Source organism: Onychostoma macrolepis, chromosome 14 (genome assembly GCF_012432095.1).
Source record: "Onychostoma macrolepis isolate SWU-2019 chromosome 14, ASM1243209v1, whole genome shotgun sequence".
NCBI lineage: Eukaryota > Metazoa > Chordata > Actinopteri > Cypriniformes > Cyprinidae > Onychostoma > Onychostoma macrolepis.
This window is the reverse complement of record NC_081168.1, coordinates 12,235,543-12,257,782: the sequence shown is the minus strand read 5'-3', so window position 1 is coordinate 12,257,782 and position 22,240 is coordinate 12,235,543. Positions and strand designations below refer to the sequence as shown.

General features: G+C 36.5%; 1 protein-coding gene and 1 long non-coding RNA gene across 3 annotated transcripts in view; one reads left to right on the top strand and one right to left on the bottom strand.

Moving 5' to 3' along the window:
• LOC131553917 (uncharacterized) overlaps positions 1-14,337 on the bottom strand; it is a 34,750-nt gene extending 20,413 nt beyond the window's left edge. Inside the window, exons 1-3 of the long non-coding RNA XR_009274293.1 lie at positions 14,211-14,337; positions 6,614-6,738; positions 6,181-6,210 (exon numbers count right to left, since the gene is read on the bottom strand). This is a non-coding gene — a long non-coding RNA (uncharacterized LOC131553917). The remainder of the gene's footprint in view (positions 1-6,180; positions 6,211-6,613; positions 6,739-14,210) is intronic.
• Positions 1-21,377, top strand: part of glra4a (glycine receptor, alpha 4a) — a 41,701-nt gene extending 20,324 nt beyond the window's left edge. Inside the window, exons 2-10 of one of the 2 annotated variants that reach the window (XM_058798903.1) lie at positions 5,796-5,929; positions 6,379-6,446; positions 7,404-7,627; positions 10,383-10,465; positions 13,835-13,972; positions 14,240-14,454; positions 15,886-16,035; positions 18,269-18,373; positions 20,427-21,377. In XM_058798903.1, coding sequence (XP_058654886.1) covers positions 5,796-5,929; positions 6,379-6,446; positions 7,404-7,627; positions 10,383-10,465; positions 13,835-13,972; positions 14,240-14,454; positions 15,886-16,035; positions 18,269-18,373; positions 20,427-20,720 — 1,411 coding nt within the window. In that variant the 3' untranslated portion in view covers positions 20,721-21,377. The remainder of the gene's footprint in view (positions 1-5,795; positions 5,930-6,378; positions 6,447-7,403; positions 7,628-10,382; positions 10,466-13,834; positions 13,973-14,239; positions 14,455-15,885; positions 16,036-18,268; positions 18,374-20,426) is intronic. The other variant, XM_058798902.1, reaches the window with a different exon arrangement.
• Positions 21,378-22,240: the final 863 nt, after the last annotated feature.

Here is a 22,240-nt window from a genome sequence, read left to right as displayed (position 1 = left end):
ACTGCATAACATGTGCAGAGGCTAAATCTTTCCTCTCACAATTAGCCAACATAAAAATATGAGAGCTGATACTTGATTGAAGTTATCTGAATAGCAGAAACATTACAAATAAAAACCAACTAAAAATGTTTGAAACTTCATTGTATTACAGTTTTAACAACACATTCTAATAAATAAATATTTAATTTAAACTAGTGCTGTCAATGGATTAAAAAAAATAACAAATTAATTGCACATTTTGTTTGAAATGAATCGCGATTAATTCCTCCTAAAAATTATTTATATTGCAATTATTTCACATTCAATCTTCAAATTAATGTACAAACAACAAAGACAGTATATTAATGGCATTTTTTTTTTTTTTTTTGATGACTGAAGGCCAGTATCACTGATACCAATACTACTGATATCTCTATGAAAATGTTTTTTCCCCCCTAATATTTAACCATTGACTAGCCATTCAACATTACAGTATAACTGAGAGCTATCAATTTGAACATTTATTAGATTTTAAAAAATAACAACTTCTAATTTAAGTGAACTTAAAACAATCTTCACATAAACCCATTATAATAAATGTCATATTTAGAGACCTGTGCCCTTGAGCAGAAATATACAGAAATTGAATAAAGTTATCAAACACTAAATTCTAAATTTAATATGGACAAATCCTTAAAGCTCTAAAAGTTATCAATTTCCTCTCTTTTTTTTTTTTTTTTTTTTTTTTCTTTTGTTCTTTGATTAACAGACATCACAGCAGCTGGGTTATTAGGTTATTTTGTGTACTATTTCTTTAAAAGCTCCCGCTGCTGTCGTGACTCAGATCTGACACGCATAGTATTTTCTCACAACTCTCTTTATCTCTTCTGACTCACTTCAGGTCTTAAAGTCTCTACTAATGAGCTGACGAGTTGAATCGGGTGTGTTAGATGAGGGAGACAGTGCTGGGATGCTCCAGGACATTTTGGAAAAGCATTTCAGAAACATATATAACAAATATTACATGCATGCACAGTTTTAAGGCAGCTTTAAATGCCTTTTTGGTAACTTCATGACTTAACTAACCACGACATTGCGTGCACATAGTATATTTCCCGCTTTGATATGAAATGATACAGGCTACAGAGCACGCCGGCGCCTTTGTGTGTGCAACTGAAGCGCACTACGAGCACACTACAGTTTCTGCTGGTTTGACTTGCGCTTGGCGCTGGGGTAAAGTGAGTGCGCGTCTGAAATGTTTCCCATTTCATGTGGTCATAAAGATGTTCTACTACTAAAAAAAAAAAAGAGAGAGAGGCAGCAGTTGTGAGTGGGGTGGCCAACCATAGTCCCACCCCTGCATTAATTGCTAATATTTTTAAAAGATGTGTCTAAATTTTAAATTTAAATTATATTTAGGAAATAAATTACTTCTTGCTGTTATGAGTTAAACCATGACTTCAACAAACAAAACTGGGGCACATAAAATGACAAGTCTTATTAAAAAACTTGACAGAAAGCTGTAATAAACAGAAATCTGTCATATTATAATGTCAAAAGAACCATTATATATGTTTTGCTGTTTAACCAATCAAATAAAAATACAACAGAACCAATTAACATGAATGAATCAAACATTGATTTTTTTCATCAGAAAAAAACTAAAGTCACATCTTTTTGAGAGGCAAAACTGTCACAGCTTTTTAAAATGGATTTTCAAGCATTATCCTTTCTTGCTTTTTTTCTTTTTTTTTATGTGCGTGTGTGCCTATGATGGTGCCGTGATGGTGATTAATTTCAGGATTCTGATAAAACAAGAAAATATCTGAGCTAGTGTTGAGCAAGGAATGAGTGTTAAATATTCTTGTCATTCCTCAGACAGAGACTCGGGGATCAGACAGCAGTATCGGGCCCTGAAAGGTCAGGCTCATTAAAAGTCCCTTACTTGCATCTCAATGATTCAAGAAAAAGCCCTTTCATTAACCAGGCCTCTGGTACTTCAGTAATGCTTCCTGCGGAGCCATTACCAGCAACCCCAATGGCCTTATGACCAGCCGACAGATGCTGTTCCTGTCAGACGAGAGGCAAACACTTCACATTAGATTCAGTTAATTACTGTTTTTCTCTTCGTTCACTTTCAGCTTTTCAGTCTTAAAATTTCTAGCTTCTCACTTCATCCCTACCACAGCGGATCTGTGTTTATAATCTGCCATGGAATCCCCTAAGCGACTCCCTCTCACTGTATCCCAGCATTTCCACACCTCAGGAACACTCCACTCACACTTTGATGAGTAGCTCTCATGTTCACATAGTTACGTGACTGGATTGCTGCGCTGTGTACAGTTCTGTCTTATGGGAATGGATCTGAGATACTGTGAAGTTAGCAATGGTATAAGGCAGTTATTATAAATTCATGACGGCTGATGAAGGGGTCAGCCATCTCTCGAGGCTTACAGTAATAAAAAAAAAAATGTTGTGGTCATCACCCAGTTGAAGGCAACAGCCCAGCATGAAACAGGCTTAGATCTGCCTCCGTTAACATCCCCCCAGTTATTTCCCAGACTCCTCTGAAAAGTTCAGAGAGGGGAATTTTATTCTAATCTTTAATTGTACCACCTTCTAAACTTTTCTGCGTTGTCGTTGAAAAATTAGGCATGCTTTAAAATATTATGCTGATGTATTCACCATCTGAAACCGTTTCTGATGACTAAGAACTCATGGGGGGAGAAATCCAGTCATGAATCTTTCCACCTAATCTTGACAAAAATAAAGAGAAGAAATATTGAAAAACAGACAGTAGCTATGTAAGATTCAACACACAGGCACTGTGCATCTCTATAATCAAGTGCAGTAAAACCTCCAGACAATTATAGTTTCACAGGGCAGCAGGTCAATCATCGAAGTTAATTAATGACTTTCTAATTGAATGCTGTTGACGTACTGCTTTTGTGAGACATGGCAGGTAATCACATGTGACTGGCTAATTTAATATTTTCAATGCATGTGAATAATTCTATTCGTGACCTTAGTGAACTTTTCTGTTGACTGTCTGACAGATTTATTACCACCATTACGTTATTCTGTTTTATCGTTCTTTCTGAGCTAGTCGTGTTCAGTTAATGTTCATTCCTGTCACAAATTCCAAGAAATAGTTGCTAACATGGGAAATTGTATTAAAGGAAATATGAGTTTCATGTGTCAATATTTCATGCAAACTAAGATAACTGTCATAGGAATTTGTCTTTCAACGGTCTTCTCCACATGCAGCCCTGAAATATTGTTTCCAAGCTACCAGAGGAAATCATATTTCAGACAAATCATTATAGTGCATCCAAAGACAAATCATAACAAAATAATTGAAACATTATGTTAATTTTAAAATACTGATAAAAAATTAAAAATGATTTTATAAAATAGTTTAAAATATAATTTGTTTCCACTTTTTACTTCCATTGTCCAAAATGAGACAGGTAAAGATAAAAAGAAGGCAAAACTAATCCTCCTAATTACTATATTTAAGGAAGTCTGCTATCAACCAAAAATCAGAAGAAACTATAACTATACATATATCTATAACATAGGCCATAAAAATATGACTACCAAACTTGCCACGTATTGTATCATGCCAAAGGGTAAGCTGAATGCTAGCAAATATAAATAAACATATGTCAAAGCAAAAATAAGCGTAAAAAATGAATAGTGCACTATCCCATTCTGAAGTCTTATCTTGTTTTGATGCACAAGATATAGCCATAACCCAGTCAGAAAAAGGTTTACAATTTTTCAGCTGGGTCAATGTAATAGTATTTCATGCATTTAAATGCCAAACTTACTATCACTGGCACAGCTTACCCCGCAGTACATGGAAGCCATTAACACAGCTACCATTTGGAGGAAATTTGCCAAATCATCACCTCAGTAATGCTGCCAAAATTGCTTCCACCTACCATATATTTAAGTTTGACATGTAAAAGAATGCTTTTAGTATTAAAAAAAAAAGGCTTATCAGTTTTCTTATGACATCTCTCATCATAAAAGGCAAATGCATATATCTAAATATAAGGTATATATTGGCTAACCACTTTTTTCCCAAGGATGGATCTGGACTCTACCGCTTTATACAATTAAAACCTTTCATTCTGTCATTACAGATGGAGAGCATACTATAATACCATTACACCCACCACAGCTTCACAATGGATATTGTAGACAGTCTTATCACTGGCATGAAATGACAAGTTTGTATGCATTTCAAATGCAACTGCGTAATCTCTTTGGAATATTTGAAGTGGTGCTGAATACCAGACAACCAAAACAACAGAAACCATGGATTACACCCAGCACAAACACAAGCAATGGCCCTTTGCCATGGCTTCTTGGCATGGCGGTTCTTTGTGCGCCTGAGCCACATATTATATAAACCATTTTACTGGGGATTAGAATGTAATCGGACTGTCCATAATACACTGTGGTGTTAAGAAGAACATTGATTGTTTAGGTGAGACAGAGAAAGAGGGAGAACGAGAGAGAACATAAAACATATGGTTTCTCTCCAAGTGAAAGAAAGAGCAAGAAAAAGAAGAAAACCAACCTGTAAAGAGCTCAGTGGAATGAAGCTTCCCAAGTTCAGAAAGACTTAGATATGAACTTGGCATAGTTGGCGTATAAGCCGTGGGGCCGTGAGGTTTATACACAAAATCTGATGCTGGTGGTGCTTGGATGCAAACGTGAGTCAGACACTCAAGGCTGAGAAACAAACTTGATTGCTGCCTCGCTCTCCTGTGACTCTTTAAAAATGCATGTTCCATTCTAGCACGGTCTCATCATAAACCCTGCTGAAAAGCGAAGCGGGAGTGTGAGCGAAAAGCCAGATTTTCTAAGGCAGTTGGACCACATAAAAAATGGGGGTGATTCATTTAGCAGCCTTTATCTTCTGTTTCGGATAAACAATATCTGAACTGGATGATGAGGAAGCCCTGGAGCCTGTGAGGCAAATTTAAACCCATATTGGACTTTTTCTCGCTCCAAGAGAGATTTGTATCTTCCAGGGCTTTGGGAAAGAACACAGCCTCTGGTTACACTTTTTTTTTCAAACACTATGCAATCTAAGTAGAGTCTCACCTGGGAGCTTCCACTAAAATTCACTCCATATTTTTTGTGGTAAAAACACTGAGAAAGACTCACTGATCAGAAAGTTTGACGTTGGGAGGAGACAGGGAGTCTGATGGCCCTTCTGGAGGGGGTTGGGAGCTGGGGACAGGGGTCATGACTGATCAAAAGCAAGCAGAAAACACTTCTTCTGAAGTATCAAGAAGGAAAAAGATCCATTCGAATCCAAGACTCGAGCCTCTGGGATCCACTTGCTCCGGCCTGGCAGGTCTGTCAGGCACAGACTAAGTCCCGCTGGAACTGGAATCAAAGTCGTTTCCCCTAACTGTGACATTCGCAGCATTTCAATTGAGCCATCAGTCTGTCAGACACAATGCCTCCCCCTGCCTAGGGATTTAGTGGGTTCTGTTTTTCTTTGCCATGATCACTGTGACAGGCTTCAGTAAAAACACAGCATGAAGAATGCAGGTTTAATGCATTATGCCTCTGTATTCCCTGCTGAATAGACCAGTATTCCAGGTCATAAGTTTGGGATGTTGGTGTTGGATGCTGGTCTTTTCAACAATACGTTTTGAACAGTTCTTTTTAAAAGATGCGTTAAAACGGTTCTCAGTCATTACCACTGACTGTATCGTCCTTTACCTCATCTTTCTCTTTCTGGTTTCTTTTCTACACCCCTTCTTCTTCGCTTTCTCTATCTCTGGCAGACTCGGCTCCTGTAAAGAGGAGATAAAGTCCTCCAGCAGGACAGCCCCAAAGCCTATGTCCCCATCGGACTTTCTGGACAAGCTGATGGGAAGAACCTCCGGCTATGATGCTCGCATCAGACCCAACTTCAAAGGTGTGACAGAATGTAAACAAACTGGATTTGTCGGGATATATGCAATATAACTTGTGAAGCTGGTAGCAGCTTGACAATAGTTGCTCCTGGAAACATAATGAGGTGACAGTAGAAAGAACCCAATGACCTGACTGTGTACTATTACTCCAAATACATTAAGGACCAGGAATGCTCTTTTTCTGTTCTGTTGTTGTTATTATTAAAGGGATAGCTCACCCAAAAATGTAAAAATTCTGTCATCATTTACTCACCGTTGTTTTATAGCCATACGTTTTCTTTTTCTGTGAACCACAAAAGGAGATGTCAGGCAGAATGTTCAAGCTGGTCATTTTCTATATAATGAAAGTAAATGGTGACTAGGGGCTATCTACAAAAATGGCTGCCTTCATTCATTATTCATCAAAAGTGTTAGTCTAAACGTAAGAAACTTCTCCTTTCTATTTCAACAGGACCACCAGTAAATGTCACCTGTAATATTTTCATCAACAGCTTTGGATCCATTACAGAGACAACTATGGTATGTAATCACACTGGTTCAGTTTTGTTTAATATCAAAGATTCAGCATTGCACTTACGCAGCTCAGACCTTGACCTCAAATGCATCCTTCTCTTTCTCTCTCTATTCTTTCAGGCAGTATGCTCTGTTACAATTATATTACTGCTGAGTGAGTTTTAGTCGCTTACCTGACTTCTCCTTGTCTCGAAGAGCACATCACTTAGAAGTTTAGAGTCCAGTGGGTCAGCTGATGTGCTGATAATGAACTGTCCTCCATGCAATTAAAATGAAAAATTGAGAGAACGGCCAGGATCTTGAGGGAAAAAATGAAATGGTGATATACCCAACCTCTAAAGCCTGTGCTTAGCACTAAATGTCTCTGTCAGCAGAATGTTTCAGTTCACCGTTACAGATTGCCATTGTTAACAGTCTGTTAGTCGGTTAACCTGGGATTTGATCATTGGAAATGCAGGACTTCCAACAGAAATTAATGTCAAGGGAGAACAAGTTATTTACTTGCATGACTGGAATTCTCTTCAAATGAAACTGCGGCTAAATCAGTTGGTGTCTCCTTGTAAATTTAAAACACTTTTGCGTGCAATAGAAAATGATTTAATGATTTGCAAATGCTTCTAATGCTGTAATATTTTATTGTTGTGATGTATTGTTTTTTGTTGTACATGTATTTGTATAACTGGGCTGCCTATCTTGGCCAGGACACTCCTGGAAAAGAGATTTTTAATCTCAGTGAGGTTCTCTCCTGGTTAAATAAAGGCAAAAAAAAAAAAAAATGTAAGAGCATATCTGATTCAGCCTGTGTTAGGTTTGCAATTAAAATGTTAGAAAAAAAGAACTAAAATGAAAAACAATAATTAAGACTAAAAGGAACATTTATAATAATCAAATCCAGAAATTAACCTATAAGGTTTTAGCACCTTTTTTAGGACATTTTTGGTTTTTCTCTCTCTCTTCCTGCAGGATTATAGGCTTAACGTCTTTCTACGCCAGCAGTGGAATGACCCTCGATTGGCCTATAGTGAATATCCTGATGCTTCTCTAGACCTGGACCCCTCTATGCTGGACTCCATATGGAAACCTGACTTGTTCTTTGCTAATGAAAAAGGTGCAAACTTCCATGAAGTCACAACAGACAACAAGCTGCTGAGGATCTTTCAGAACGGGAATGTCCTATACAGCATTAGGTAATCAGAGAAGTCCCTCATAGATTTAAGAGAACACAGGGGAATTTACAAGAATTAGTCCACAAGATAAATTAATTTTTATTTTTGCATGAAAACATTCCTTCAGAAATATATGTTAAAGACATGAGCCAAAGTAAACAGGGTTGGTTAAAAGCACAATTATCACAATTTGAGCAATTGTTAACCATAGTAAATACAACACACAGAGACATGTGGCCTAGAAACAAACTAAAAAAGTTTTTTTCTTTTGGCTCTTTTAAAAGATTCTATGAATTGGAATTGAAAATAATCATGCCAGGGTTGCTCTTTTGGGAACTAAATGTCACGTGTCGAGCCTAAAAAGGTCTCCACAAAAGTGTAGATATTTTGGGGTTTGAATTTAGGGTTATCACAGCACAAAAGAAACTGGCTCTTCAAAAAAAGCACTGGTGGCTTTTGTCTGTCTTGGAGTCACTGCATTACAGCAGGTAATTACACTGTTTCCTCTACCCAAACTTTCTATTAGTGGCAACTCTTCCTCATGGCTAAAACCTTAATGTGTCAGCAGCACAATAAATAAATGTAAAAGCAAACACTGTCGGGCAGTTAGTTTGCTATTACCAAGAAGGCACATGATATAAAAACAGCAATTCACTGCCTCACTCTGGGGATTCACTCTGTAATAACAAATCAAAGAGATGAAGTGTACAGCCATAGAGATCTCCGTATAAACTGGGATTTTGAATATTGGTGCATTCTGAAATTTAATTTCCGCCCTTAAAGACATGAAAATTCAGTCACTCCTCAAACTCATGTTACAAACCTATATGACTTTCCTTTTTTGGAAGACAAAATAAGAAGACTAAATTTCAAGCTTGAAAATGGAAAAGCATCTTGATTTTTTAAATCTTTGTTTTTTCTTTCATTCAAAGTATCCATCCCAAAAGAATAATTTACCCACAAAATAGTTTGCTCATGAACAAGTCATACAAAGCTATCGAGTGGCTTCAAGAATACTTGAAAATAGTGCACTAGTCATATTATGAGGTGTTTATGTCATTTTGAAACTTGATAACCCCATTCTCATTCACTTAAGTTATATTGGAAAGCTTGGTCAGATATATACAGTATATTATTATTATTATTATTTTTTTTTTTTTAAAGAGAGACATACAGTGCCCTCCACTAATATTGGCACCCTTGATAAATATGAGCAAAGGCGGCTATGAAAATAAATCTGCATTGTTTATCCTTTTGATCTTTCACTCAAAAAATTCACAAAATTCTAACCTATCATTGAAGTAAAACAATTGAAAGTGGGGGGAAAATCTCATGATGAAATAAATGTTTTTCTCCAATGAATTTTGGTCACAATTATTGGCACCCCTAGAAATTCTTATTAGTAAAATATCTCTGAAGTATATATAAGGAGTAAAACCTAAGAATATAGTTCTGATGTGCAGAACAAGATTGTTGAGCATCACAAAATAGAAAGTGGCTGTAAGAAAAAAAATCCCCATTTCCACCATCAGGGCAATAATTAAGAGGTTCCAATCAACGAAATATGTTAAAAATCTGCCTGGAAGAGGATGTGTGTATCACCCTAATGTGCGGTGAGGAGGAGAGTTTGAGTGGCCAAAGACTCTCCAAGGATTACAGCTGGAGAATTGTAGAGATTAGCTGAGTCTTGGGGTCAGAAACCTAAATATATATATCAAACATCCTCTAGATCACCACATGTTGTTCAGGAGGGTTTCAAGAAAAATTCTCCTCACTCATCCAAAACCAAAATCCAGCATATTCAGTTGTCAGACACGACTGGAACTTCAAATGGCACTGGCTTCTATGGTCAGATGAAACTGAAAAAAAGAGCTTTTTGGCAGCAAACCCACCAGATGAGTTTAGTACAAACAGGGATAAAAAAGTACCCCATGTCCACAGTTAAATATACTGCTGGATCTTTAATGTTGTGGGCCTGTTTTTCTGCCAGAGGTCCCGAACATCTTATTCAGAAGCATGGCTTCATGGATTCTATCAAATACCAAATGATAAAAAATCAAAACCTGACTGCCTCTGTTAGAAATCTTATAATGGGCCGTGTTTGGATCTTCCACCAGGATAACGATCCAAAATAAACATAAACACAAAAATGGGTCACTGAGCACAAAATGAATCTTTTACCATGGCTGTCCCAGTCCTCTGACCTGAACCCTATACAAAATGAGTGGGGTGAACTGAAGAGGAGAAGCACCGTCATGGAGCTGTGAATCTGAAGAATCTGGAGAGATTCTGTATGAAGAAAATGGTCTCTGATCTCTTATCAGGCGCTCTCCAAACTCTTCAGGCATTATAGGAGAAAACTCTCCTTACCTTGGGAAAAGGACGTTGCAATAATTGGGTGCCAATAATTGTGGCCACTAGAGAAAGTAGAGAAAGCATTTATTTCACAATATTTTACATAATATTTCAATTGTTTTACTTCAATTGTTTTACTTCAATGATAGGTTGGAATCTTGTGAATGTTTTGAATGAAAGATAAAAAGGATAAACAATGTAGATTTATTTTCACAGCCGCCTTTGCTCATATACCATATTGCTCATATTTGTGCCAATATTAGTGGAGGGAACTGTATAGAGTAAATAATGACAATTTTCATTTTGGAATCTTCCTTGCAAACTCCTTGGTTCTTTCTCTATCCACCTTTTGTTCTGCCCTTTGTGATGTGACCCTGACTTTTCCCCACTTTCTGCTTTTCCATTTTGCGCTCTGTCTTAGGCTAACACTCATCCTGTCTTGTCCTATGGACTTGAAGAATTTCCCAATGGACATTCAGACCTGTACCATGCAGCTAGAAAGCTGTGAGTACTCTATTCTTCTCTGCCTCTCTCTCTCCCCCATCCCTCCTCACCCTTCCCCTCTTCACACTTTGCTGCATTCGATACTTCTGACACTGATATGGAGTTTAATGTATGTACTGATAGCAATCACCATGCAGGTGAAACACATTGAACATACTTAAAAAAAAACCTTCTTGTGTGCATTGTGAACATATGCATTACCATTATAAGGTTTGGGGTTGGAAATGTTTTTCAATGAAGTCTCTTATTCTCATCAAGCCTGCATTTATTTGATCATAAATACAGTAAAAATAGGTATATTGTAAAATATTATTGCAATTATTTGCAATTATATTTGCAATCATTTATATTTGTGTGTGTGTGTGTGTGTGTGTGTGTGTGTGTGTTTGTGTGTGTGAGAGAGAGAGAGAGAGAGAGAGAGAGATTTACTTACAAAATGCAATATATTTTAAAATGCAATTTATTCCTGTGATGGCAAAGCTGAATTTCCAGCAGCCATTATTCCAGTCTTCAGTATCACATGATATTTCAGAAAACATTCTAATATGCTAAATTGGTGCTCAAGTAATATTTATTGTTATTTACTTTTCTAAAACAGCTTTATGGAAACCACAATATGTTTTCTTTAATGATAGTTTTAAAAAACAGCATTTATTTGAACTTTTTTTTTTGTAATATTATGTCTTTACTGTCACTTTTGATCAATTTAATACATCCCTGCTGGGGAAAAAATAAACAAACAACAAAAAATTTTTTTTTATTTTTTTTATGTTAGTGTATACCATGAACTGTTGCCATTAACAAATCCTGTTAATATGGTAATGACAATCCACTGTTTGTATATTTCCACTTGCAAACCCAGTAACCCTGAGCATTATGAGATTACATTTTATTTTATTTTTTTTTAATAACTCAAAACTGTTTTCTATGTCTCACTCCACAAAAAGAAGAAGGATCGGCTAGAAGAAGTATCAACAACACAGCATCCTCATTTTAAAACTGTGCATAAAGTGTCCTTCCTTATTACCTTGACAAAAGAAAGAGGGAGTCAAAGAAATAGACTATTCACCACCCCAGTGCCCTCAGAGCAGATAGCATCTTAACTCCTGGAACCAATTTAAAGGTTATCAATAATGAAACTTTCATTTTGTGTCCCCTTTATTATGTGACCCACCTCAATTGCCCGAGAAGCTTTTAATTCCACCTCCCTGAGACAAAAGAACACCCCTTTCTAACAACCAGAAGAGCCAAATGAGGAATGCGTGTAATACAGAAATTCACTTCAGATGCCACTTAGCTTGACATCTGGATTTGCCTGTTGAATTATTTGATTTGATTACGTGTCGTGATTGCAGACAGCACCTGAAGTATATTCATTCAACATTCAGTGACTCATATGGTTTAAAAGATTTAGAGGGCGTACTACACCCAAGACAGCATGTTTTACTGTCCTTTCGGTGTCCTCTGTATGTCTACAGTATTTATTCAATGAGTGGAAAAAATCCCTCCTCCGTGGCCGCAGTTAAAATTGCCCTCCTCTAAGAAGTAGGGTCAAACAGAAAGAGACACACACAGGAAGACAGGCAGGTTTACTGCCTAACAAAGTGGTTATGGAGGGCATAATCATTTCTGATTAAACAAGAGCACCTTTTTAGGGCTTTGAAAGGGCCCACTGAAAACTGTTTTGACAAGTGTTAGGACGCAGCCGAGGGGTGGGATCACCTTGTCTGGAAAGGACACATCCTAGTAGAGAAATCTGATGCTGAAGGCAAAAGGTATAGATTAAAGCCAAGGTGTGAACAGTAAAACAAATAAGAAAAGTAAGTTTTAGGAAACTGGGTGTGCAAAAGTGTTGTCAAGGGAACAAATATTTCAAGTAAAATGATAACAAAGACAAGAAAATGGAGGAAAAGTGGGAACATGACAAATTAAACAAATGTAAGATTGTAAAAACAGGCTACGTGAGCCTTTAGCAATAGGGCTTCAAAAATGAATGTTTTTTTTTTTTAGGTATTACTGACACAGATTTAGAGAACAGATGCTTTTGTGGATTACAAGGAACATACAAATCAAACGCTCAGCACAGACCAATAAAATATATATCTTTTTTGACCCAAAGTAACACTGGAAAGCAAAAAAAGAGTCTTTATCTGAAATATAAATACCATTTAATATTTTTGAGTCAGTAAAGGATTTTTTTTTTATTTAAGTAGGATACAGATACTTTAAGTAGGCACTGAATTGATCAAAAGTGACAGTGAATACATTATTAAAATTACAAAAGATTTCTAAAAATCTAAAAAATATATTAAAATAGAAAACAGTTATTTTAAATTGCAATTATATATCACAACATTACTGTTTTTACTGCATTTCTAATCAGATAAATGTAGCCTTGGTGATAAGAGCCTACATTTCCACTTAGACTGCTTGCAACAAGTGAGTTCTAAAATACAAACATTATGGGAATATTATTGCATATAATGCATTTTTTTTTATATATATTGACATTTGAAACATTCCTCATCTCGGAAAACATTCATATTCCTAGTATTAGTTTGAATACAATGTTTGGAACCACACCAAACTTTTCAAAGACACCATGACATTCAAGGACTTTCAGTCTTCATCCCTTTTTCATGGGTTTGTTGTTTTGAAGAGGAAGGGGGGACGCGAGGTTTGTGAATAATAGATGCCTTTGTAAATCCCTGAGGGTCTCTGATAGACATCAATATTATTCAGATTTGTCAAGTATTCTACACTGTTATTGCATGCCTCATGCATTTTTAATAGGTCCCTAATCTCACCGTGTACTACAGAGCTGTTAGGAATGATGTGCGGGATGTGAAGAAATTGTGGCAAGTAGCATGAATGAACCAAAAATAATGATATAAGAGAGAGGTTTTCAATTAATTTGCATACTTCATGCTGGTCATACTGTACTTCATTTCTACACTGTAAAAAGTGAAAGTTGACTTAACTTAAAACAATTGAGGAAACCCGTTGCCTTAAAATTATTAAGTACATAATAATTTTTTTTTTTTAAAGTGAACTTGACAATTCAATTAACTATTTTTTAAATTATCTTTTACTTAAAAAATTTAAGGTTTTAAGTCAACTTATCACTTTTTACAGTGTAGACTACCGTATGCTGAGTGTCTATCGAGTAATAATCCAGAGCATGACATCTTTATCCAAAGGTCTGCAGACCTACAATCTATCCATCCACTACTTTGGTTTGTTGTCTGGCAGATGACCTTTTACACAGTGTACAAAGTATGGGATGAGAGAGGAAGCATGACAGGTCCAATTCACACTCTTTTGCACAGATGTGCATTTTTCTATCTCATTCCCTCTCCTTTTTCACAGTTGGCTACACCATGAATGATCTGATCTTCGAGTGGCTTTCTGATAGCCCTGTGCAGGTGGCGGATGACTTGACTCTTCCACAATTTCTACTAAAGGAGGAAAACGATCTTGGCTACTGCACTAAGCACTACAACACAGGTACACAACATACACTGTGACCTTCATGCACAACAATTGATATCTGTTAAAAAAATAATATACACTGTGGTATACAGAATTGATTTCAAGGTCCTCTTAAGAATTTTTAAATGCATTTAAATGGTGTCACCAATACATAATCCTGCAATACAATTGTTACTTCAGAAATAATTACCAACCAGAGGTCCTTAACCAGGTTTAAAAAATGCATTAAAAGTTGCTATACATAATTACTTACCTGTTAAGAAACTCTTTGTGATCTCCTAGGTAAATTCACCTGCATTGAGGTGAAGTTTCACTTAGAGAGACAGATGGGCTACTATCTCATCCAGATGTACATCCCCAGTCTGCTGATTGTCATCCTGTCTTGGGTGTCTTTCTGGATCAACATGGATGCTGCCCCTGCTCGGGTAGGCTTGGGTATCACCACTGTACTCACCATGACCACCCAGAGCTCCGGTTCAAGAGCCTCTCTACCCAAGGTAACAATCAAAATGACTCCGTTCCTGTGAGGAAATAAATTAAAAAACACTTTAGAAATTGCAGTTAAAAAAGGATGAAAGTTTACTAAAAAACTTGTTTTATGAATTATGTTCCAACGCAATACCGAGTCCTCTTAACAATTCCAATTCCTTAACAGTTATTATAGCAGTGTTGCATTTTTATAATAACACTTATAGAAACATAGTGTTATAATAACATTTAAAGAAGACGCATATGAAAGAAATGCAATTCTTACTGTATTTCCTGACTACTACCAGATCAGATCAGATCAAATCAGATCAAATCAGATCAGTGAGTGTTTTGAACTTGAGATCCGGATCAGTCTGGTTCGTGAACAAATCATTGGTTTTGTACAGCTGAATAATTTTAGAGTTTGACAGCCCTAACTTTAAAGCCCTAACTCTATCAAATTTCACATTTGAGTTTGAAGACAGAAAAATATACAATTTAAGGACAATTTAAGTTAATGAAGACAGAATTTTTTATTTTGGGTAAACTAGGGCCTATTCCTTTAAATTAAGACATGTAGATCCTAGAAACTTGACGGATTACAATTATGGTTTTGGGGGGTTTTCAATGCAAAGTAGCCTAAACAAACCTTGTGCTGAGAGGGATCAAGCTAAATGTAGGCTATAATGCATTATTCCTTAATTAATAGACCATTATCTTTTCTGAATCCAAACTGTCACTTACATGAATCTAATCTATATTCTAAAATCTATATTATGACTCATGGGGCTGATTAACACATGTAAACCTTCACTTACCGCTGCGCCGCATCTGTGCTTTTCACAATCCCGAGCCTGGACTGGAAGTTAAAACTTGCGCGCGTTCAGCATTTCTGTGTTCTTTCACATTTCGCGGCACTGAGTCTCGCGTTTTTGAACATGTTCTTGTGTTCCCTTGTGGAGTGAAGCATTTGTTCACCTCAAAACCAAAACCACTCTTGTCAGACGCAGTCAACGTGCGCGCGTTCGCATGAAATTACGCACAGAGCTCGGAGATCGACAACAGACAAAAACTTATTTGCATGTCTTAGCGTGGATGACTCATTGGGTGAAAAAAACAACAAGAAGAAATTAAGCATAATTAAACGTAAGTTAAATTTAACATAAACATAAATTAATAATTGTAAAATTGGACCCACCCCGTTTTAAACAGTTTTTTGTTTTCGTTTTTTGCCTGTCATATGCTTGCTTATAAAAGTATGTAATTTGAAATATTCACTCACAATTAAAATAATGCTTGCTTCAGATGTTTAGCAATAAAGGCTTTCTAAAATGTGCTGTTTTCTGTGAAAAGGTATCAATTGATATAAAATAAAAATCCAGAGTCAACACCTTCTCATTATTCCTAGCAATGCCTTTATTGATTAGCTATTTATATTGGTTTGACCTTCTGATTCCCAGGTGTCCTACGTGAAGGCCATTGACATCTGGATGGCCGTTTGTCTGTTGTTTGTGTTTGCTGCTTTGCTGGAGTACGCAGCAGTCAACTTCGTCTCAAGGCAACACAAGGAGTTCATCAGGCTGCGCAAGAAGCAGCGAAGGCAGAGAATAGTAAGTGCGATAAACACACAAACACACACACACACACAAACAAGGCTGTCCTGTCACCCTGGATTACACTTTGACTCGCATTTCTTCTCATTGTGCTCAGCCACACATCCAAACACTGGCAACGGCCACACTAGGCTACAGCTGGCTGTCACATCTCGTGTGGGGGAATTCAGATCAGCCTGTTTCCATAGTGAACAGTCCCCTGTGCTGAGCCCACCGTTTGTGCCACCTTGTAAAGCCTTGCCACAGCCAATTTCCAAAGGCCAACAACCTGCTTCCTGATCCGAGATCACAGACACTGACTGAAATTCTAAAGAGGCTTCTAAACGAAAAGCTTAGAAAATACCCTCAGGGCTTTGGAGAGTAAAATCACTCTGAACACATTAAATGTTAACAGATTTTAAATGTAATTTCTATAAATCCTGAAATTTTTTGACTATAATAAAGATCAAAGCCCAACAATCATATTTAAAACTATACTGGCTAAAACAGCTAAGGCACTTTCAGGGCTTGTACGACAGTGTTCGCCGTCCAAGCTCATAGTGCTGGATATTTACGAGTGTGTTCATTGGATCGGAATCAATAATGAGAGAAAAATGAGAATAACTCCCTTTAAGAATGAGCGAGTTCTCCTCCCCCTCCTGCCTTTGAGATCTAGACGACCATTACTCTTCGTCCTATTCTCTCCTGCCAAGAAAGTCTCTGGTCTGAATGATCAATCTGGGTGGTATCGATGCACGGGTCACTGGCTGAGAGAGCTGTTAGGCTGATGGACCAACTACTGGCCAGAATTAATCAATACAACAAATCCTTGGCTTTATCCTGCCTTAATAACACTATAGACAAATTAGGCCACATGTTCCTGCTCAAGAAAACACAAAAAGATGGGTGCTGAGAGGATCGTGCCCAGTTCAGGGATGCACAGTTATTAACAGTTGTGGGCTGCCTAAAAACATTAAATGACTTATCGGAGGTATAATTAGACTGGTTTCAGATTCATGCGATGCCTTTTTTTAAGGGGTGCTTATATATATATATATATATATATATATATATATATAAACATTGCTGTTATATTACTATTATTTATTTATTTATTTATTTATATAATAACTTTTATATTTTCAGTTTTAAGTGTAATCCTTTTGTTATGTGCTTTTGCCATTTTTATTAGTCGTAGTTGTTTTTTATATTTCTATTTAGCTTGAATTTATTTTTACTTTAGTAATTGTAGAACTCATTTCAAATAGTTGCCAAGGCAACAGTTTTGTTTAAAAGTTTAAGTTTTCCCATTTAATATTTATATTATATTTCATCTTTATTTCAATTATCAAGACAATTTTAATACTTTTAGTTTTAGTTATAATAATAATAATAATAATAATACAATAATAACACTGTCTGTTGTTGCATTCGAAAAACATCTAGTCTGAGCACAATGGAATGGAACAGATTGCAGGGGTCTCAAGATTTGTTTTTAAGATGTTAAAACTACTTTTAACTCAACACATCCTAAAACATCACAAAAAAAAGAACAAAATGTGGCGCAATGGCAAGAGACATCCATCCTGCTGTCTAAACACGTAAGTGCACTTTAAAGGGAATGCAAAGACGCACATTTTAACCTGCAAACTGTCTAAAAGCTAAACATAATAAAAAATATAAATATTTGAATAAAAAATAAAATGACACAATCTAACAAAAATAATCTAAATAAAGTGGATCTCAGTAATCTGCTGATTAGTATATGTCTTAAACATCAGCATGACCATTTTCCACTTGTCTAAAAACTTTATCAAGTTTTGCTGAGGAGTCTGAAAGATAATGGTTGGATTTAGCTTGAGTGTGCACTTTATTGGAGTGTCCCTCAGAAACCTGCAAAGAAGTGTACACTCATAAGTAGTGTTGCCTAGCAACTTGGATGGTGCTGGAGAGCAGCGGCTTGATAGCTGTTGTCTCTTAAATTCTTGTTGAAGTATTTACACAGTTGCCAATATTAATGAAAATAAGTCTGCTCAGCCTGCCTAGAAATGTTACTATTTGATGCTTGAAAATGCATTGAACTGTGCAAGATACATAAGAATGACAGCTTGATGGATGGATGGATGGATGGATGTGCTCTATTGATCCCCAGAAGTTAATTTAGAGAAAGAACGAGACAGATGTTCCAAACTGTTATATAACAGGAACATTTCACAATGCACCATGCTCACTGCCATTCTTCCTCATGAAGGATCGAGCAATGCAGCCAGGAAGCTTCGACTCACTACGGAGAGTGAACAAGCTCCCTGGCAACAGCGCCAGCAAATTCAACCAGCACTGCAACACCTGCGCCAGGGTAAAAATACCATCTGTGTCCCCATCTTATTTGCCCACGGGCAAACACTGAGTCCCATAAACCCAGAAACCCCTCTGTCCTAGTGGCCCAGTTCACAGCTGGTATAAACATACTTCTCAAGAGATCGCTTACAATTGCTGTTTATTCCTGAAAGTAATACGTCTCCTGTGATCACTTGTGATTGGATATAGAAATTAATGTTAATGCCAGGTGTAAAATGGGGCATTATTGTCCACACACTTCCTTTATACCCATTAAATGCATAGAGTGTTAACACAAAAACAGCTTGGATTATATAGGTATTTAAGCACATTTACTTTAAGCACATATGAATTACAAATGCTTGTCCCATACTCCTGAGCAAATATGGGCATACTGAAGCAAATAAAAACATTGTAAACAAAAAAAAACTTGCAGCTGCGGTTGCCAAAACTATATTGTAAAAAATACAGTAGAAACATTGTAGGTTTTATGGATTTAACTTAAATTTATAGACTTTGGCCTATATTAATATACTATCATATATACTATGTACTAATATACTATGATACTAAGATATAACACCATAATGTGCATAACTGACACACAAAAAACTGTCAATTGTAAAGTGTTAAACAAAGAATTCTCAAATTATCAATTTACAGATTTCACTGTAAATTCTGAGATGACGTTCTTTTTCAGAAATTGTAAATTTAACAATATTTTACTTTTTCATTTTTTTCTCTGTATAGTGAGGGAACTGTTAATCAATTATGCACTTTTACCGTAGCATTTTTACAGACTTTTACCATTAAAATTACGATCATTTTCTCAGTGTATATTTAGCAAATGCACCAATGAGTATTCCTTCAAGTATGTGCTTATAGTTAAGTATTCATACCTCCACCCGGAATGTTTCTTTCCTTTAGACTTTAGATTCCTTTAGATTTTGTTGAGTGACCCCAGTGTGCAGTAGCCCTTAGTCCTCATACAAATGGAACTGACTTGTTTTATACTTAATCGTTTTTGCAGCAGAGTTCTTTTTACATGCTAGACTCAGACTCTGAGTCTGGATACGGCCTGGCCATGATTAATAAGGTAAGCATTGACCTAAACTGTGTTCACAGGTGACATTCACTCACTTTAAAGGGTGTCTTTATCTTAAACCAAACACATCATTATTCCCAAGCATGTGATTGACTGGATTGTTTTTAGGTGCAAGCAGAGGATTTAATGAAGAACTAAACGAGAACTTAATCTTCTTATCCTCTCGAGGAAAGGGGTAATTTGTCATAGATTGACAGATAAACTGATCCAAATGACTAATTTATATGGCATTAGAGGCAAAGAACTAGGCCAAAGTGTTGCATGTGGAAAAGTAAGGGGAATACTTATAAAATAAAGCATTCTGTTTTTTTTTTTTGTTTTTTTTTGTAAGGAAACCATGCAAACAATACAATCATTCATTCTTGTGTCCATCTTCAGCAATTTTTAAAAAAATATTTTTTATTTAATTTAACAACATGCAAGATGCAAATGATGATCTTTGGGATGCTATCAAATTAAAAAGAGTTCAACTATTAAAAAAAACAACAAACACCTATATTCTTCAATTAAAATATATTTACTTAAGATATTAAAAAAGGAACAAAACTTAATGTAATTTTGCTTTGTAAGTAAATGTATCTTGATTTAATAATGTTTACACAGAAACAAGACAAAATAAAGAGTAAGAAAATTACTTTTTCTAGTAATGACCTCTAAAATATTGCATAAAAAGGGTCTACATGAAGCTGTACTGTTAGATTTCATGAAAGCATATTTACTTGACTTTTCACTTTTTGCATACAGTATCTGCATTTAAGAATATATTGCCCCCTAACAATTAAACCAGTATGTGCTTTCTAAAACAAGTAAAGTATAGCCCACCAACAATTGCAATTTTTATGTGCTTTTATTTGAAAGTGCCCTGCAGTTTCTGTGATGGACTGGCACTTTTTATTGTGCGGTGAGAGGAGTATTTATCAAATTTTCTTTGTTGCCTGCTTCAAAAAATGCTTTTCTTCTGTTAAAGGAGGAGGATCTTGTTCGGGAGAGCCGTGGCTTTTACTTTCGTGGGTACGGACTGGGCCATTGCTTACAAGCAAAAGACGGGACAGCTGTGGAGGGGTCCAACGTATTCACCCCACCACCCCCAGTGCAAGTGCTGTACGATGGAGAGGCCGTCAGGAAGCGTTTTGTGGACCGAGCCAAGCGAATCGACACCATATCCAGAGCCGTGTTTCCTCTCAGCTTCCTCATATTCAACATCTTCTACTGGATCACCTACAAAGTGCTGCGACACGAGGACATCCACGCCAACCTGTAATCGTTCCTGGTTATGCCACTTGTTCATCTTCCTGCTTCTTTTCTTTTCTTATATCTCTTCATTTGAATCAAAACCGCCTGTCATACTCACACTAGAAGTGTATTTCAAAGGCATATTCACCCCAGAAATGCCGTCAGTGCTAAAATCATGTGCTCAGGTGTGACTTCTGGATTTCAACAAGATTTTAAAGTGCCCACTCAGAGCGAAGGGGGCTCATAGATGCAAATGCTGCTGTTGGGGACCTGGCTCTCCTCTCTTTCACATCTTCATTCGAGTGGATTGCACTAATAGCCAGTGCTATTGTCCTCACTTTGTAGGCTCCATTTGAGTTATTGGCTGAAAGATTCTCGGTTGGATAGAAAATATTGACTTGAATTTTACCACAAGGCGCATCTTTGAATGAATGTTTTTGAAAACCTCAAAACAAATGTGTTTTTTACATCCTAAAATGCCAAACTAATGGGCTGTGAAGGGGAAGAGTGGGATTTATTATTCATGGGAACAGTTACAGGGCAACGGTGTACTGTTTTACTAAATAATGAGATTATAAATATATATGACTGTATAAAGTGTATATATGCAGAGTTGTTCACAGACTGCAGACAGCACAAATGTGTATTTCTTTTTGTCTTTTGAATTTGAATAAATGGATATTCTACCAGGATGTCTGAGTTGTTTTGTACCGTGGTTACACAAAAGCACAAAAAAGTATTAAATCTGGATTTATTTCAGGATTAATTTATTATGAACTCTATTCAGAGTGATTTTTCTGTTGTTTTTCATTAACATGAATCATTCCTTTTGGAAAATGCAAAAATCCAAATCATTCCATCATGTGTTAAATCGCTTAAACTAATGCCCAAAAGAAACGAATGATTTGTGACGCACTGTCACTGTGGCAGTACTAGGCTTTAATTGTCAACAAACAGAGACATGTATCACGCATCACAGCCATTCTTTATTATTGCTAGCCCCAAATGTGTCCCTCAGTCAAACATAAAAGCCGTCGTTTATTTTCCTGTCCGGAGAGCCGTTGGAGGATGTGCAGAAACGCGGGGTGAAGCAGAAAAGCCTTTGTGCTGAAGAAGGATATAGAAGGATGAGGATTTTAATGGGAATCACAAGGTGTTTTTTATCAGCTAATGAGTTTGAAAAGGACTCTGCGTTCTTTGCTAATGACAATGAATTAAGGCCGTCAACCTCTGCACACAGCCCTTTGTCTGAGGAGTAACTAATCTAGTCTTCTGTATGCTAGTGTCCCATGGGTGAGTGAGCGTATGTACAGACGAGCAAGTGGAAAAGGAAACAAAATGCTTTGTGCAGGAAATGATAAATGCAGATTAATGCTGCCCCATTTGTAAATAGATTACCCTGGTTTTTAAACACCTAACCAACAGAATGACAATTACTATGCTCATTAAAGTCAACATCAAATAGAAATCCAACCCCATTTCATTCATCTTATTCATCTATTTTCTAAATGCACCTTACTGGACTTATTATGAACGATTCATCCATGT